This window comes from Notechis scutatus, chromosome 1, assembly GCF_049901735.1.
Source record: "Notechis scutatus isolate UNSWTSFEM ecotype Mainland chromosome 1, rNotScu1.2, whole genome shotgun sequence".
In the NCBI taxonomy this organism is placed as follows: Eukaryota; Metazoa; Chordata; class Lepidosauria; order Squamata; family Elapidae; genus Notechis; species Notechis scutatus.
In genome coordinates, this window is record NC_142009.1 from 196,535,584 (window position 1) to 196,555,481 (window position 19,898).

Genomic DNA, 19,898 nt, shown 5'->3' on the forward strand with positions numbered 1-19,898 from the left:
TGCTTTTTGCCTCTGGTTTGCTTATGGTTCACATTTTGTAATAATGATAAGAAACCAGGGGTTTAGCCATTTGTGTTTTTTTTTTTTAGTTATTTGTACTTCTAGAAAAAACCAGACAAGAATTATCAAGATATTTTCAATACCTTGCAGCTTGGTGCATGGTTAAATTGGCTTCTAATTGGCTTTTATATGCTTATGTATGTATATCTATACACATATATGCCCATTTTTACCCATTTTGATCTCTCATTTATTAAACATTTCCCAATATTTTCAATTTCTGTTGAAGTCTTATCTAGTTCAGTACTATCTTGTTGGTATGTAAATGTGTTCCTAATGGTACAATTTGGAGGCAACTGATAATTAGCAACCTCTTGCTAGATATTTTTTTAATGGTCAAATATCTCTTGTGATATTTGATTATGTAAGAGTCAGATCTCATAAACATTATGAGCAGATGAGAATTTATGGCAAGTGTCCAGCTCCTTATATGGAACTCTCGTACCATAAATATCTTGGACAATTAATATTTTCAGTCTGACTTAGTGATAGGGATGAGGCCTGTGCATATCATTCAGTGAGATACTCTGCTCACAAAGCTTCTTCCTGGTCTGTGCCTCAAAGCAGCCACAAAAAAATGCAGCAAGCTTCTTCAAGGGTTGTCTAAGTAGGCACACACATATTCACAAGATTGTGAGAAGGCCTTAGTCTAGCCAAGTCTATATTATTTTTATTGCCTTATTTAATTAAGTCACCTAGGGTAGCAAGCTAGCAATATAAACAAAATTATTGTGTATGCGACAAACACAGAACAATCATGTACCAAGTGACCATATATGATCATGACGTATAATATAATTTTTATAAACTGGTAACATCTGTGCCAAAGAAGGAAGGTTGTGCTACAATATATTTTTAGATATACCATTTTAAAAAACAAAGTATGTCCAAACAAAAGGGTATGATGATGGAAGACATTATACTGTGTGTAATGCTCTTCATGATGGCATTTTACCTTTCTACTGAGCATCAAATATCACAAAACTAATTTGATTACAGCGTAATGTCCCCAAGAAATAAATGGATAGGATCATTTTAAAAATAGCCTGGACTGTTCAAACGTATTCAAACGTATTCATATTGTAGCCTAAACCCAAGGAATAGGTGTGCTGTTCATATTTGGAACGATGCAAATTTATTAACATTAAAAAATAAAGACTAAATTAGAAGTAAGTGCCAGAGAATGTAATGGGGCCTCTCTTTGAATAGACATGTTTGTCCTATTCTATAGGCATGTTGAAGTCTTGTCTGTTACTCTGTCTTACCAATTTTCTGCAGCCGTTTTTACAAAGCAGTTACTTAATCATCCTCCTGTAAAAAGTATTTTGGCTGCCAGAGCTATGGGAGTTACCAGACATCTTTTGTGTAGTGACATTAGCTATAAGACAGGCCATTTAGCACAGAGTGAAAAGTCAGTTTTCAGAGTTCTATGGATGACTCACTCAACAACTTTCTGTATTATTTTTTTAACAGAATTTCTGGGGCACATTGCATAACATATGCATACGATCAGCTAATCTCCAACACTGCATACTATCTAGATAATATAGTGTGTAATATCACTGAGAGTCTTGTGTACAAAAAAGTGGCACCATAAAGATTTCTGATTTCTAAAAAAGCAATAATCATTAATAATAAATATATTTTCCTTTACTATTTCTGAAGTTTTGAGGTCTCCACCTTAGCACTGTATAGTTGTTTATCACCAACATCTTTGATTATTAACTATTAATAATGCTAATAGTTATTTTTTAATATGTACTTTTACTTTACTATATCAAAATGCATTTAAATCTTCCTTGCTTCAGACAAAGAATTTTTTTCTGAAGAGAGTCTTTGCATGTAATTCATAGAGAAAAGAGGGGAGTTTCTCTCAGTTTAATCTTACAACTTCAGATAATAAGAGAATAAACATTTATAATATTTAGAGAAACTGATTTTCTTCTAATCAGCAGATACATTACCTATGGATCCTATCCCAAACCAATCTATTTCTCCATCCTTCTGGTACCTGACTATATCATGTTGCTTTTTTTTTTTTTTTTTGGCCACATACGTAATCATTTAAATAAATGCTTTCCAATTTATTACCAATAAGTTTGTGGAACATAAGAAATGGAATGCTTGCTTGGAAAAATCCAACATAACATTTTAGAAAGATGCTATAGTGACCATATCACTGCTTTTTGTAGCCTTCCTAAGAATGCCATTTACAATTTTGGGCAGTTCATGGAGAAACATTGACTTGACTGGGTCCTGATACATTTGCAACATTCCCATCAGCCTCTGTCCAAGACACTTAAGTGATTCTGTCAGCTGATGATTTGATGCACTATTGCTTCAAATGACAACAGGTTGTCAGCTGGCACATGTTTTTTTTTAAATCATCTTTAACAGTTAATAAATTGAGATAATTGCAGAAATACATATTTGGGGATACAGTTCTTTTCTTAATACAAAACAAAGCAATTAAATTCTATATTGTCTGAAATGGTATAGGGTTTCCTTTACAACTGCATCAAATTACTATGGAAATTCTGGTCCCAATTGTCATATGTCGAGGACTACCTGTATTGTTTATATTAATATTGATCAGAATCTTAAAATATTGGAAGGGTCTTAAAATCCCTTCCAACTCATGTTATTCTATTCTATTTATTTTATTTAAATGCAAATAAAAGTCAGGATATTTGTTCTTTGATGTCAGATTCTGAGTGTTGGCACAATAGAGAAGCCTGCCATACAATTAAACCCACGCAAGCTTCAAATAAGGGTGATAGTAATGCTGATTAAATTACTATTGTATTATATATAAGCTGAGACAGTGAGCTTAGGCAGAATTTTTTTAAAAATGATTTTGAATGCCTTTCCTTGTCAGTTTTTCCCCTTAACCTATGGCATTTCTCCCAAGGAATGACCATGTAACCCTTTCAATTAAAAAGGAACTAAAGCAGGCTTATTGCTTCTTAGAATGCACTTTTGTTTAAAATTTCCAAGTCTTCTCTGATGATTAATAATTTCAGGATAAAGAGGAAATGTTGCAATGATTTAAGATGAAGATCCTAGTAAAAGGGATGTTTCTCAGAAGGCTGGAATGTCAGTAAAATCCAGATACAAAGGGTTAGTTAATATTTTTTTTGTAAACGCCATAATTGCAATAAAACTGGAAGCTACTCATTTGAATTTAAGAAATCTGCATCTGAATTTTATGCATATCAATTTTGATATAAGTTCTTGACATGTTTAGTGACATGTTTAGTTTGTAGTAAAAAAATATGAATATGATCTTGGTGAGATTTTTTTTAATTATTATAATTTGCCATCAAGTCATTTTTTACTCCTAGCAACTACATAGATTTTCTCCATGATGATCTATCTATCCCTTACTTATTATTTCTGGTCTTCCAGTGTTATAGTCATCACACTGTAACTGAGACCATTCATTTTGCTGCTGGTTGTCCTCTTCTTTTTCTATTTCTTTTTATCTTTCCCAGCTCCTAAGTGCTAGTTCTTTGGATAATGTGTCCAAACTAGGATAATTTGAGCCTGGTCTTTTGGCCTCAAGTGAGAACTTTGGTTGATCTATCAGTTTGATGATCCACTCTTTTATTTTCTTTGCTATCCACTGAGTCTTGTCCAAATCAAGATTCAAACTTGTCAATACTCTTCCTATCCTGCTTCTTTAAAGTCCAACTTTGCTTTCACAGACAGCCACAGGGAATATCCTGGCTTGCATGATTCTGATCTTTTTTTTTTTTTTTTTTTGGGGGCTAGATACTTGCAAATTAAGATGTATTATTTCACCAAAAGTTTTGGTTTTCATTTAATTAAAATCGCTGTAAGACAAATGATTAAATTTAGCGTATGTGGGAGGAAATCCCATGTTCGTCTTGTATTTCTTAGATGCCTCTAAACTACGTCTTATTCTTTGCATTTGACATTAGATTTCAACCAAATACAGAACATGACAAAATATAATACTTTGCCTTGAAGTGGGAAGTTGGCAAAAGTAATGTTTTTTAAAACAGCAAAAAAGCAGTGTAGAGGGATAAAATGGAATGGGGGTTAAAGTTAAACTTAGTATCAATAGATACTGTGAAATTGAACACAGATGTTTGCTAATTTCTGATGGCTTTACTCAACAAGGCTTTACTCAAGAATTGGCTTTACTCAAGAATTTCTTTCTGGCATAACTGTAATTGCTAATTTAAGTTGACCAGAAAAAAGCAAAGATTCTACCAACAATTCAACCCAGACACCCCCAAATTGACTCAGATCTTATTTTATCGGACCTGCGGTGAAATAATAAAAATAAGCCACAAATACATTCATTTGGTGGGAAAATTCATTATGAAGGTTTTTTTAGTAGTATTTTTTAATGAATTACTGATTTGGCTGAACAATATTTAAATCTTATTGCTCTTCCCTTTCCTTTAAAATTGCATGATGATGCAAAAGCATAGTGAAATGAAGAGCTTGGGTTGGCAAATTCATAAGGCAGACATGGGAATGCCATGTCTATTTATTGTGTTTGAATTTGAAGTATGTATTTATATCTGGGCATTATGGGATTAAACTTGCTCCTACTGTTTACAGAATAATTTTTCTATCTTAGTCATTCCTGTGAATTCTTTGGTGAAAAGAAGTACAAAACTACATTATGAAGCTTTGTCTTCAGAAATGGAATAGAGAGTGACCGTAACATAGAGTTTTCAGAATGGCATGATAAAAGAGTGCTAATATGAAGGACCTTCTCTACTGACTTTGAGTCAAAGGACAGGCAAAGATGTGCTTATCTTTTAATATAATTTTTTGTTATTTAAAGTAGCTTTTACTCGTGTTTTTATATTGTTGGTATTATTTTTAGTGGATATTTGATTTTTTAAAATAACATCTGTGAATCTGGTTGCTTGTGCCTGGCACTACCAGTTCTAATATATAATGATCAGGCCCTAAGGAAGATAGTTGAGGACAAGCCTTGGGGACCTCCCATTCTCCCTGCCACACTACATTGTTTTTAAAGATTTATTCCCTAAAGAAATTCAATAGGAAGCTGACTTTCTGCAGAGCAAAATCACTTCCTCTAGTTATAGTGAGGGATGATTTACATAAAAGTTGCAGGACTAGTTTACCTTCTTATGAAAGGATGATTTATGACTGGCATTGTTCATCATGACCACCATTTTATAAATAAATATTGGGTCTCCATGACATCCATCTTGTGAGTGTGCCTGCCACATGTGCCCCTGGCCATAAAAGTTTGCTTGATCTAAGGAGACCTACAGCTCTTAGAAAAACAAGAGATATTTTTGATTCAGAGCTGCAAAGAGAAAAGGAAATCTTGCCTTCTTTGCTTTTTTTGTTTTCCCTTGCTAAAATTTATGGAGTTCAGCACGATTGTCCCTTCCTGCCTCAGTAGGACTGATAAGTGGACAGCATTCAATTCTTATTAGATTAAAATTGAGGTCCTGCTTGCTCAGGAGAGACCAAGTCTCAGAGGGGTCCTCTTATGGCCCTGCAAAGGAGGAAGCAACTAAGTGAATCACTGCAGTTGATAAGTTAGTAACATGGTTGTTAAGTGAATCTGGCTTCCCCATTGACTTTGCTTGTCAGAGGTTGCAAAAGGTGATCACATGACTCCGGGACATGGCAATTGTCATAAATACCTGTGGTTCCCAAGCAACCGCATGTTGATCATATAATCATGGGGATGATCGTAAGTGTGAAAACAATTATAAATTATTTTCTTCAATGCCATTGTAACGTCAAACAGTCACTAAATAAATGGTTGTAGGTCTAGGGCTACCTGTATGTCGATCTCTTATTTTCTCCATTATTTCTTTTTCATCACTTACAAAAATGACAATTGAATTCTTACTAATTTGATACTTTGAGCTGAATCATCCACCTAACCACATTTTTAAAATCTAATTCTCCAGACAAAATGACTTTACGATCAGATCAAGTTGCACATCATACGTTCTGTTTTCCTAGGCAGAGAGGTTGGTAATGCAATGCTTGGAAATGCTGAGGTGCCCTTAAGGCTTTAAAGAGGCAACCCACTCTTCAGAACCAATTTAAAACATCTCTGGGAACTCACAAGAAATTGTGACTGCTTTACGTTGCATTTGCTATGAGTTTGTGCTTCTGCTTGGCCTCATTGTGATTGTTAGAAAAGTGTGGTAGTGCTCCAACAAATCTTTGTCCATTTTCTCTCAGACTGTTATCAGAATTACAGCATCATGTTAATTGCAAAGTTGCAAGTAGCTGTATAGTGGAAGGCTAGGAAAACACAGGGCCTTTGCCTCAGATGCATAATGCTTTTTACTTTAAAAGCAAGTAGCCTTCCTCTCAGATCTTTGCATTTCTGTTTTTGAAATAACTTCTACTGCACCTCTGTCATAGAAATGAATCCTTTTAATGTCAAGTTAATTTAGGCATTTCTGCTACAGTTTAAATTATATATCAGGAAATAGCATAAATGGTACAATTATGTCTGCGGGCAAGATTTACACTTCTTTCTGATTTGGTAATTCTGCTTTGTGAAAAAGAATGCCTTTTCTCTCTCTCTCAGAAAGGCTTAATGCAAAAAGATCACCCATGTGATAGGGCCTATGCAAATATAAAACTTGATAAGTACAGACTTACATGCAGTGTAAGGTGAGAAGTTGGAAGCAGATTAATCAGGTACATTCTGTAGCATGAATTGTCTGTCTCTTTCCCGCCACCCTTAATTATGGCCTTTTAAGATTACATCAAATCAACATTAATCATTGGTTTTATCTTAAGCAGAATTTACACACCAGTTTCAACTGTGATTTGAGGTCTAATTAAAAGGATTCCTTGTTTAGCATCAACTGTTATTTACATCATGATAAAATGTTTAACTGTGGTAAAGTAAGTGGTTCTGGAAGAACAGAATGGCTGGGGCAGGCATGAAATCTCAGCTTTCAGGTTGAAAATATTAGTATCTTCCATAGTTGAGAATTTGGAAAACATTGTTTGTATCTTGACCTTTTTTTTGCACTGAAATATTTTTCCTGCACAGCATTTTGAATCTAATCACGCTAGAAATAATCCAATGATAAGTGATGAATCAAATATGAAATTGATTTTGTAGTGATTGGCCTTTTGTTTCTTCTTTTTTCCCCTTTTTCTGTTCCATATTTAAAGAGGTATTTTGGAAGAGAAAATACTTTCAAATAAGTAAAAAAAAAAAAAAAATCCCCTCGCATCTTTTTTAAGTGTGTCTTAAGGAAAAAATGAATAAGTCTTAATTTTTTGGCTGCCCATTCTTACCATAGGTAACTCTGGGCGGCTTACAGTTTACATATAAATTAAAGCATAAAAATTTAAAATCAAACTTTAAAACCAAAGATACATGGGGGAGGGCAGGGCAAAGAGTGGGGGGGAGGTGGGACCTGTTATTACTGTTAGGTTCCATTCAGCAACATAAGAGGTCAGAACAGAGCCTGCTTCTTACTCTTTTAGCCATGTCCATTCTTGTCTTTTCATTTTGTTCAATGGGGTTAATTTTACAGAAAGCTAAGTAGGGCCAGGGCTGGTTACTGCTTATATTAAAAACCATCAGGAGATCACTAGACGTTAAACTGTAAGCATTATTTAAGGACCTGTATTGGCTTTAATCAAAGTGATATATTTTCTTTTAACCCAGCTTGGGATGAAGCCTGAAAAAAGAATCTGCCTGCTTTAATTAATAGTAGAGAGTGCCGTATTTGTGTATGACCTGGAGAACCTCCTTTTAGCCTTTTCAAAAGGTGTGCAGGTCTCTTATAAATAAGATATATGAATTTCTTAGCTTTAAGATGGAGTGTGAAAACCGAGCCATCAAGGTCACTAGCTCTGTTTCAAATGTAATGAAGGGTTTCTCAGCTTTCATTTAGTAGCCAAGCCAGCTTCTGGAAGTACTAAGAAATTATTTTTCGTGGAGATATTAATCACAACTTGTCTGTATTTTTCACCTCTTTATTTTCTGTTTTCTGATTTAACACACGAAGAGTACTGCATAGTATAATTTATGAGCAATGCGGAATGGTTGAAGTTCTCTTTATGCTGCAGAGAGAGAGAGAGAGAGAGAGAGCAGGAACGTTGCTAGGGCATGCCTAAAGTTTATTTTTGATATTTCACTTCCAGAGTGAAATCTCCTTAGAAATATATTGTGTTTGTTCTGTATCAAAAATTGGAGAAAATAATGAGTACTCCTTGCATTCGTATCACAAAACCTGCAAATAACTTGGGAAGCCAAGAATATGCGGAATGTAGAGCCATAGCACCATGAAATTCAGGGTTCTGAGAATGTCTTAGGTTCTTAAGAGGCTTCAAGGCTTTTCTAGTATGCCTTCGAGCCACTCTCCTTATGGCCTTAATTGTCCCTTCTGAAACCTTCTTCCTTTCGTTTTGCAGCAGCCCATTGTGCCTGCCCATCCAATGGCTCCTCCTAGCCCCAGTATCACCAGCAGCAATAACAACAGCAGCAGCAGCAGCAACTCAGGATGGGATCAATTAAGTAAAACAAACCTGTATATCAGAGGGCTGCCTCCAAATACCACTGACCAGGACTTAGTAAAGTTATGTCAACCGTAAGTATGCTTGTTGTTAATAAATTATTAAGAAATGGGTGGTCAAAGATTTAAAGGGATCGACTTACAAAAAAGTTTTTTTTTTCTTGGTCTGACAAGACCTATAGAATTATTTTTTAAAAAAAAAAATAGCACAGAAATGTATCAGAACTGAGTTAAAAGTATAGTTCTAAAACACAGGGTAAGTCTAATAATTTTGCATTAACTTTGATCATCATATAATTTGAATGGAGAATTATTAAACTTATCAGTACTAAGTAGTTCTAAGTTCTTATCAGTACTTAGAAATATATGCCTACTTTGTGGCAGTGACAGTGAATTCTGATCCTGACCCTTAAAAAGTAAGCATTTTGTTCATGGCCCATAAATAATTTGATGGGGATCAAAAATTATTATTAGTAAATATTGTAGATTCTTTTTCTAATTTCAGAACTTTAAGCCAGATCATTGGTACATGTGAACAGTAGACTCTTGTGAGTTATCGTTCTGATGAAGTATTCGTGTAGAACAGGGGTCACCAACCTTTTGGACCTCAGGGACCACCAAACTCATAATTTTAGATCCCAGGGACCACTAACCGGTTCTGTGGGCATGGCCTAATTTGTGGGTGTGGCTTGGTGGTCATGTGATTGGCTGGGCATGGCTTGTATGTAAATATTATAAATATTTATATAAATATTGAAAATTTTTTTTATAAATAAAAGACCAACTTTTACCCAAAATCAGGCAGAGCAGGCAGGCAGATTGAGTTGCTCACAGAATCACAGATTCATTCAGAAATCTATCTATCTGCCATTGGCTAGCTCAGTCTGTCACATAAAATTTGCTTGCAAGCAAACTCACAAAATTAACTCACAACACACCATGTATGTAAATATTGGATTTTTTTATAAAAAACAATTTTACCCAAAATCAGGCAAAGCAGGTAGATTGAGTTGCTCACAGAATCATTCAGTGATCTATCTATCTGCCATCAGCTAGCTCAGTCTCTCAAATTTGCTTGCCGTGAGTCTGCACTGAATTTGCTTGCAAGCAAACCTTCAGTCCTAAGGGAAGCAGAGCCGAAGATCTGAAGACTAGCTAGAAAGCAAGAAATCCAACCATTTTCTGCTTCCTAGCTAATCTAAATCTCCTGGCACAGCAGAACAGATGATGGTCGGAAAAAGGAAAAATAGCAGTTTTAGCAGGGAAGTTTGCTGGGTAAGGAGTGAGTGGGCGGGAATGTTCCTGCGGGCCATGTGGGCAGCACAGCCTTGTGTTTCTGTGCAGCCTGGATTAATTGCTTTGGGAAGGTGCTCTGGGGGTGAGATTTCTCTGCGGCCCACCAAAATTTTCTCAAGGCCCACCAGTGGGCCGCGGCCCACCGGTTGGCAACTGCTGAGCTAGAAGGCCTTATTAGCTTGATACCAATATACATAATTTAAGAGAAATGTTCATTTTGCATGAACTATTTGAGTAAAACTAAGCCAACATTGTCTTAGCAAGTTGCAGCACTTGGCCAACTTTGTTTAGGCCCAAGAGGGTCTGCCATGATTTGTACTTGGACGGGAGACCTTCAGGGAATATCTTCTTTAGAGTAACCTTCCTGCAGACAAAAGAAAAAGTGTTCTTCAGAACCTGGCTCCCCAAGATATAGACACCTATTCCTGAGGTCAAAAGAATATGCCATGGGTGTTTGCTATGTCTAATGGCTTGTAATTTTACTAATGTAAACATGTGGTAAGCTGCTCAGAGTCTCCTAATAGGAGCAGCATTTAATGTACAGTAAATAAATAAGCACCATGGTTGCATGCTAGACTGGGCAGGTGAAAAAACATTCCAGAAGGATGTTCTCAGTCCAAAGAAAACTGCATGGATGCATCCATGAAGTTACTACGAGTAAAGGTCTACCTTTACCTTAAGCTATTGCTTATTGTACCCTGTGATTATCATTAAGTGTTATGCCTTATGATTCTTGACAAATGTATCTTTTCTTGTATGTATTTTGAGAGTATTTGCACCAAGAAAAATTCCTTGTGTGTCCAATAAAGAATTCTATTCTATTCTATTCTATTCTATTCTATTCTATTCTATTCTATTCTATTCTATTCTATTCTATTCTATTCTATGAATTCTAGCTAATATCTGTGCTACTTATTTTTTATTGTACAGTTAAAATCTCGAAGTACATTTGTATATAGCAGATGTATCTCATTTAAAACAAGACTGTTCACTCAGAGTATTGTGGCATACTGTAAATGAATATCAGAAATTCAAAGTTATTGCAAAGCCATCCTGTAATAACATTTCATGTAACTCTGCAAGTTCTTTTTCCATGAATCGGAGTGACTGTTTTTGACTTTCCATTATAAATTCAATCGGCTTCTTTACCAAGTTAGCTATTATGTAGACTGTTGATAAACTCATTTGAGGAAGATCTTTGTATAGTTCTTCTAAACTTTGATCAATGAAAACACAATATTGTGAAAGTTACTCTGCAAAGCAAATGATTCTTGGTCTTTACTAAGCTGACCAGTTCCAGTAGTTCTTGCTTAACTTTTCTCTTTAGAATTCTATTTCTTATTAAAAGTGCTTTATTTGTACCATAAATAAACTACATTCTTTCAACAAGTTGGGATAGGGAGATCCAATTTCATCACATTGTAAATAAAAATTATAGATAGTTTCTGTTCTGCCTTCCTGGGCATATTAATGGTTCTGCATTAATATGGCAGCAGAAAACTTGTGGAATTTGTAATTGGTAGATGCTGTGGAATCCATCAAGTCTAGAAAACTAAGTGCTATGTTCAGCAGTGTGTAAGAATCCAACCCCTAAACTTAGAAGATAAGACTACATTAAATGCTCATTTCAATTGCTCTTCACCTGTTGTTTTTAGAACTGTGTAATATTGTATAAGTGCTCATAATTCTAAATATGTGTCTGCTTTCATAAACAGCCTTTTAAGACCTATATTGACTTTTGCCCCATTCCCATTCCATATTTTTCACTACATATAGAATCATATTTTCTTTCTTTGCATGAGGTCTGAATACAACCTGTTTTGATGATTATCTGGGAAACACAAAATGCTTTTAGGTCACACACTTTGATACCTGTACGATACATATTGTTATACTGTGAAACTAATGTCACAAGTATTATATTTTAAGTTAGAAAGCATTTTTATCACCTTCTTGATAAAAACAAAAGAAAAGAAAAAATGTCTTCTTGTATTCTGTGGCCACCATAATAGATGGCTAATCTATTCATAATTGAATAGAACTAGGTTGTAGAAGGATCTCTTTGTATATTTATACAGTTCTTGTACTTCGGTATCCATTTGTTTCTAGTCATTTGTTTCTAGTCATTATTCTGGGATAGAGCTAATAATGTCCATAATAAATAAAACTTATCTTTTAAAAAAATTAGATAACTTTTGGCCTTTGAAATATTTTTTATCTAATTGCAGAAGTTTTGCATCTTACTGTTGTATTCATAGCACTGCAATTACAGTGTAGGTTTTGTAGGTACAACTTTATGTATTTTTCTATCAGATTAATTTGGAAGCATATTTTTGATGAGAAAAATGTTTCTTATTGCCAGCTTGTTTTGCCTTTGGATTTCTTCCATTTCTTACCTGTGTCCACCTGGCCCCTGTAACTAGTCTTCCACTTGCATTTTTTCTGCCAGATTGGAAGAGACATTTGGAGTCACCGGGGAGAACAGATGTTTTCAGAGTCTATTAGAAAGATTCTAAAATAATTTGGAGGAATAAAACTCTGTTTTCAGTAAGTTGGGAAATGAAGGTATTTGTTTAGTTTTGCATTCGGACATCCAGTTCTTTCTCTTCCTTTTTTAGAGGAAAATGTTAGGCCGGCAGTATGATTTGGAGATTCAGTACTAAATTGGTTATTTCTTTCCGTATTCTTTTATACCATACAAATCAAGTCCTTTTTTTAAAAAAATTAAAATATACCAAAAATTGTGCAAAATCCTATTAGAATATGGGATACAATTAGGCTTAGGAAATATATAAATAGTATTTTTGTGGCAGTCTTTTATTTTGTACCTCAAGCCTTATGTATAGATGTTATAGAACAGGGGGTCGCCAACCTTTTGGACCTCAGGGACCACCAAACTCATAATTTTAGATCCCAGGGACCACTAACCGGTTCTGTGGGTGTGGCCTAATTTGTGGGTGTGGCTTGGTGGTCATGTGACTGGCTGGGCATGACTTGTATGTAAATATAAATATGTATTTAAATGTTGAATTTTTTTTTATAAAAAAAGCAACTTTTACCCAAAATCAGGCAGAGCAGGCAGGCAGATTGAGTTGCTCACAGAATCACAGATTCATTCAGAAATCTATCTATCTGCTATTGGCTAGCTCAGTCTGTCACATAAAATTTGCTTGCAAGCAAACTCATAAAATTAACTCACAACACACCATGTATGTAAATATTGAATTTTTTAAATAAAAAAAGCAATTTTTACCCAAAATCAGGCAAAGCAGGCAGATTGAGTTGCTCACAGAATCATTCAGTGATCTATCTATCTGCCATCGGCTGGCTCAGTCTCTCAAATTTGCTTGCCGTGAGTCTGCACTGAATTTGCTTGCAAGCAAACCTTCAGTCCTAAGGGAAGCAGAGCCGAAAATCTAAAGACTAGCTAGAAAGCAAGAAATCCAACCATTTTCTGCTTCCTAGCTAATCTAAATCTCCCGCCACAGCAAAACAGATGATGGTCGGAAAAAGAAAAAATAGCAATTTTAACAGGCAAGTTTGCCGGGTAAGGAGTGAGTGGGCGGGAGCGTTCCTGCAGGCCATGTGGGCAGCACAGCCTTGTGTTTCTGTGAAGCCTGGATTAATTGCTTTGGGAAGGTGCTCTGGGGGTGAGATTTCTCTGCGGCCCGTCAAAATTTTCTCAAGGCCCACCAGTGGGCCATGGCCCACCGGTTGGCGACCGCTGTAATATAGAACAAAGCCAAATATTTCTGTAAGCATTTGAGACTGCTAGAACCACACACACACACACACACACACACACACACACACACACACACTTCTATAGTCTTTTCACCTGTGTTAATTTACTTATATCTGGTGGAAGGGAAAGTTTCTTGATATGAGATGCTCCAAGATTTTTGAAATTATTTCTGGTACTTTAGAAAATAGTCTAAAACATTGAATACTGCTCTTAAATCATCTCTTTATTAAACTATTGCTCTTATTAGTACCATGGAATATTAAACTGACTTATCTGGATGCTTTGTGCTGATAAAATTATTACCACTGTAGCCCGCTGGGTTCTTTCAAAATGAAAGGAGCAGTGGAAAGATTGGGTTTATGTGAAAGTATATACTACTGTAACCCTCAGTTTGATGAAAAAAGCATACATTCTGCTATACAAAACTGAATGTTCACAGATCAAGGAAGCAGGACATATACCTATATATCCCAAATAATTATTACTAAATCCTTGAAGGAGTTAAGTAGACTGTAGTAATTGCCTTAAACACAAGTAGCTGATTCAGAAGAGGATTTCTTGCTGGAAGCACTTAGGGAAGCCCCAAACAAACCCATGGTGCTTCAATTTAAGATCTGCCTGCCAAGCCAGAAAGTCTCATTCTATCATGGCATTTTTCTTTGAATGCATCTAGGATTCTGCACATTCTATGTGATTCGTAGCCTTCTTTGTTAGCAATCATAGAGTCTTTTACACGTAAGCAATTCATTACTTAGAAAAGCAAAAGTTAAATTTTAAATCAATTTTTAAATAAATTATTCAGCACTAGAGCAAGATTGCCATTACAGTTAGGTTGCATAGCATTTTTTGCATTCTTATAGGAGTATGTCTAGAATCATCAATTTTCAAGCAGTGTTAAGAAAATATCTCCAAGTGTATTGGGATGGAAGTGGGGGGGCTGTTCAGTGACTCAGGTTCAAAGGAAATTTGTATTTTAGACTATGTGTGGCCAAGAACATAGCATCTGTCAGCAAACTGTAGCCTCATGAAAAGAAATAGCTAATCTAAGAAGTTGCTGAGAATATTAAATAAAGGGCCTCCATGCTCTGAAGCACCCTTTCCCCCTCTACTTTGCACAGCCTATTATCTATACCTCAACTTTCCAGTTTTAGAAAAGACACTTAGCATATGCAGATCCACTAATCTATTAAGCTAATCCTTTTCTTGTCCAATGGAAAAGAATCTTATACCAGTGGTGTTACTTAAGCAGTGGTAAACTTTTCTGAAATAAAATTAAAATGCTTAAATGAAATGAAAAGTACAAAAGATATGGTCATGCATACTCCCAAAATACCATTTTCCCTGTTGAATCTGAAAATATCCTGTTATAAATAAATGTTACTGTAGCTACAGATTCTCTGTACAGTAGTGGATTTCCTGCAGGGGTAGGCTAGATCATTTTTGAGGAACTTTCCATCTTAATGATCATTCACTGTTAACAAAATCTAAATAGCTTTCGGATATGTAAATGTTCTACTTGGCTGCTGCTATTTTAATTATTTTCATAGAAAAATCAAAGAAAATTGGGTGATGTACATGTTCTACTGTACTGTACTCTTGGTTTAATGGATTGTAGCTTCGCAGATATTAAATGCTATAGATACTTTTTTTTTTTTAATGTTTACCAAATCAAAGGTTTCTCCACTGAATTGGTATTTTATTGCAAATTCAACCAGTTATGTGAAATGTGTACATACTATGCAAAGTGATGAAATGTAATGGCCATCACTACCCCTAACTACCCTTTAAAAATTAAAGTTTTATTATAATGTATGCATACATTAGTTCAACTCATTCAATTTTATTTAGTCCTTGAAATAGGAATGAACAGGAAATTATATGGACAGTCTATTGCATGATATGATCTTTCGATGTATAGCATGGATGTCAAACTTGCTCACATTGCCATCACATGATGTTTTGCAATGTTTTTCCCATCCACAGAGCTGGGATGAGTGTGGCCTGCACAAGATGCATCTGGCCTGCGGGCCACCAGTTTGACACCCTCATACAGTATCCATTTCAGAACCAATAGCCATGGTTGCTTATAACTTGCCCTAAGCATCAGGCTGCTGCTATATGTTGCTTGATTCTTTGTGTAAGTGGGTGAAGCCAATAATCTTGCAATGTTCCATTCTTCGTTGGCTTATTGCAATATATGTAAGAGTAGAATGTTATTTGTTCCTTTCCTAAGTACTTAGATTCTAAAACATGTTCATTCTTGGCTTCTGAATCTGTTTATTTAGAAAATAATCCAACTTTACCAAGAGAACACAGAGCCACTAATGGTAGTTAGTTACATCCTCTGGCAGGGAGAGGTCAAGGAAAAGAGCTGGGGAATCAAGAAAGAGGGATTGAGCAATTTTGCCTGCATGTTGCAGATTCATATAAAAAACCAGAATTCTAAAAAAAAAATATGGCTTAACAGTGAGTGGAAGCAGACGCCACCGATATGATGAAGCAGTATTTCAAAGACTTCCTGAACTTTGCTACTGTGTTCGTATTTATCTTTTAGATTGAAAATATCTTAATGCCTTCAGTATTGTAACAATGGCGGTATTGTAACAATGGGACTTCCGGTTTGAAGGGCTTCGGCAACAGACAGGAATCAGCAATCGTGCGCGGTTTCTGCCTGGGCTCGCTGCTGGAGCGCCCTGAGCCGACTGGTTTCGGGGCTAAGCCACCCCGTAGAGGTGGTGGTGAGGGGGGAGACCGCCAGCAGAGTCAAGGGGAGCCGCATCTCTCCTCCTCAGCTGGCCTTACTCCCTTTCCCGAAGGCGGTAGGAGCGGTGGTCAGAAATGGCCACCTCAAAGAAGAACTCAACCGGAAAAGAACGTGCAGGAGGAAGATAAGAAGTGAAAGTTTTGGCTGACCGGGCTAAGTTGAAAAAGCAACAACTAAGGTACCCTGGAATTTAAATTTTACAAGAAATAACATCGCTCCCAAAGAAGAGTCGGAAGCAGCGAAGGAAAGTGAAAGGGGAAAGGTTTGGCTTTTTTTCCTCTTCTCTCTCCTTCCATATATTGACAATTAAGAATAAGAAATTGGAAAAATCCGCTTTGGCATCAATAGGCAATTAAGCTGAAAATATAACTAAATGCCAAAGGGACAATAAAGATTTCTGGACATTAAAAACTTTTTCTTCTATAAGCAGGAAGGGAGAGAAAAAGAATAAGAGCAGGATCTGGAAGAGGGAGGAGACTGCCTGGACTTTAAAAGAATCTAAAGTAAAATTTCAATAAGACTTCTAAAAGATACATTTTAACTGAAACTTTGCAACTAAATAGTAACCCCAGGAAGAGAAAGTGGGAAAAAAAGAGCAAAAAGAAACAGCTTGTGTGTATTTGGATTACTTGGTGACTTTTGGATTTTTGGTTATTATATTTGAATGACTAAAATCAATCGGGTGGTTGTTTAAAAATTTCTACAATGGCATCACTTTTGGATGAATTGAAAATGGAACTTAAAAAGTACAAAGAAGATGCACAAGAAGGGAAGGGTTCTTTTGGCTTCGTTTTTCAATTTTTAGAAATGGAGATTTGGAACTATGAGAAACAACAAGAAAAGACTGCAAAACAAGAAGACTGGGACAAAGAAGAAGCCATCTTTAATGAACAAGTAACTTTATGTGGGGAAGAAAAAGGAAAAGGGGGAAAGAGGATGGAGAATTTAAGATTTAAAAAAACAACCAAAGAAAAGAAAAATAATTCGAAAAATAAGTATAATACTGGAAAGCAACAGAAAAGGGGAATACAGAAGAGGGAAATAGAGGTAGAGAGACAAAGGGGTAAAAAGGGGAGAGAGAAGAAGAGAGGGAAGAAGGAAAGGAAAAGAAGTTACAAAGGTCCGGAGCAAGATATAAAGAAACAAGACCTATTTAGAGATAATGGGTGAAAATCTAATTGAAAGGGGGATTCTGTAAAGGTACATGAGATTGTGTTGTTATATTTGTAATAGAAATAACTTTAGAAAATTGGAAACAACGTATGATTAGAATGAGGGATAGAATGCTTAGTGTAATTTAGTGAAATGTTTGTGAATAAAGTAAATGAAATAAAATAAATGAGAAAATTGAATTAGGAAGGAATGGGAACATTTTAATTAGTCAACGTTTTAGGGGGGGGAATTGACTATGGAAAGTTTATAATTGTTCCCATAGAAGAATGATATTTAATTGAAAAGTAACGTGAAAAATGTTAAGACTTTAAAGAATATTAATATTAATGATAGAATTGAATTGGAATGGAATGTTGTTTTAATTATATACATTTATATTTTTTCTTTTTTTTTTGTTCAAGAATACTGTGTTTAAGAATGTACCAAGCAGAATCCGAATGGAAGTTATGTATTATATTGAGTGTTATAACTTTAGGGGAAAGATATAAAGGCGTCATACTCCAATCAGTAACTACAGGAGAAATTTTGTTTAATGAGAAAAGATAATAGACAATTGAAACAGGACAGACAAAAAATATCAATATAATGATTTGAATTGAGATGAAATAAATAAAATTGAGGAAATTAAAAGAGGGGAGAAGCCATGTAGAAAATGTAAAATAGTAATAAGATATGGAATAGAATATAAAAATGAGCATGAACCTGAATTTGCGTCTGTACGAAGAAATGTAACCCGGGATTATGCTGCTTTCAAAAAAGATGTTTTGTATTTCTTTTCTTTTTGTGAAAACTCAAATAAAATTTACAAAAAAAACAACAACAATGGCGGTAGTAGTAATAGTCATAAAAGAGGAAAAAAGCTAATTATCTGCCTTCTAGTCATAGGAAGGGGGGTGAATCGATTTAATTAGCCAAGAAATACTTTCTTTTTATGGTTTAAATATTTCCATTTTGTCTGGAATCAGTTTTGATCTCAATTAATGATTTTAAGTAGAACATTCTTCAGTGATGCAACTTACATTGATGTGCTTACTTTCAAGTCTTGGCTGACTAATTATAAATAATTATATTGGTCAATAGGATACAGCTGAGCATCTTAACTGTACTTTCAATTGAAATTACTTTGGCATCTTCTCAGGTTCATAGTAAGTGAGCCCCCATTCATTAAGCGTGTGGGTGCATTTCCACCATCAAATGTGTTATAAGCCAGAATTAGCAGATTCCCTTAGATGAAATGATGATCGGGTTTACTACAATTTTTCCTCTGGTGGGAGAACCAAAGGAGACCATCTGAAACTGACGGATCCTCAGCTTAGTGGGACTCCCTATTTGGAAAAAAGGGGGTGGGGGCCTCAAGGTACTTCTTCTAATTGGCTAGTTGTATGTTTGCAGCAGTTGGTTGCAGTCTTACTTTAGTGAGAATTTGGCAGTACAGCTATAGGAGATGAATACTTTAATCAAATGTGAAGATTCTTGTTCTGACCATGGCCGCTGATATGTTGTTGTTGTTGTTTTAATCCTACATGACAAAGATCAAATAATCAGGGATTTCAGTAATTTAAATCTCTTCTTTTTTTTTTAAAGGAGTAAAAAAAATCAAGGTGTAATAAAGATTTCTATTTAGATGTGTCCAGCCTGTTCTTTCTCTATATTCACAACAGTTTGTTTCCTTATTTTGGGATTGGCATTAATTTCTCTTGCTGGCTTTTTTCTTTATATCACTTAATATTTCAGTCCTTCCTTTCTGTATTGTAAATGCTTTTGACTTTCATTCCCATTTCGTTCTCCTATGTGTTTTTATCAGCATAATTTTATAAAGAGAGGAAAGCAGGATTCAAAGCATAACATCTTTAATAGTTACACTATTTTTTTTTATTTCTGCCACCCATACATTTTCATAAAAAAAATAAATGTAAACATATAATTCAGAGTTCTTAGTAATCCCATGGCATTCTTATCCTAGAGAAACAAATTTGAAATTATTAAATGAAATTAAAATAGTGTAATTTGTGTACAGCAGTAATTTTTAAAGTATGTAATCAATTTATGCTTCCTACGTTGCAAATATTTTGTGTACATTTTAAGTATTTGAAAATATTCTCTATTGGCCAAATGACATAATGAAAAAAAAACAGAAAAGGAGAAATTTTATGATCAAACACATTTTATAGCATTGCATCTACTTAATTTTGTATAACTATTTGAAATAGCTTAAAATACTAAATATATAGTAGTACATGCTTTCATATACTTCTGTTTGGTTTCTTCACATTTGTATTCCATCTCTTCTCTTTTCTGATACTGGGTAACATCAAATACCAGCTGGCATCTGCTC

The 19,898-nt window shown here is 35.1% G+C and overlaps 1 protein-coding gene across 8 annotated transcripts in view; it reads left to right on the forward strand.

Moving 5' to 3' along the window:
- The window catches only part of RBMS1 (RNA binding motif single stranded interacting protein 1), a 147,490-nt gene that overhangs the window by 61,794 nt on the left and 65,798 nt on the right, over window positions 1–19,898 (forward strand). For all 8 annotated transcript variants that reach the window (XM_087949877.1, XM_087949876.1, XM_026674545.2 and 5 more), the window contains exon 2: window positions 8,485–8,660. In XM_087949877.1, the coding sequence (XP_087806003.1) occupies window positions 8,509–8,660 (152 nt within the window). In that variant the 5' untranslated portion in view covers window positions 8,485–8,508. The remainder of the gene's footprint in view (window positions 1–8,484; window positions 8,661–19,898) is intronic.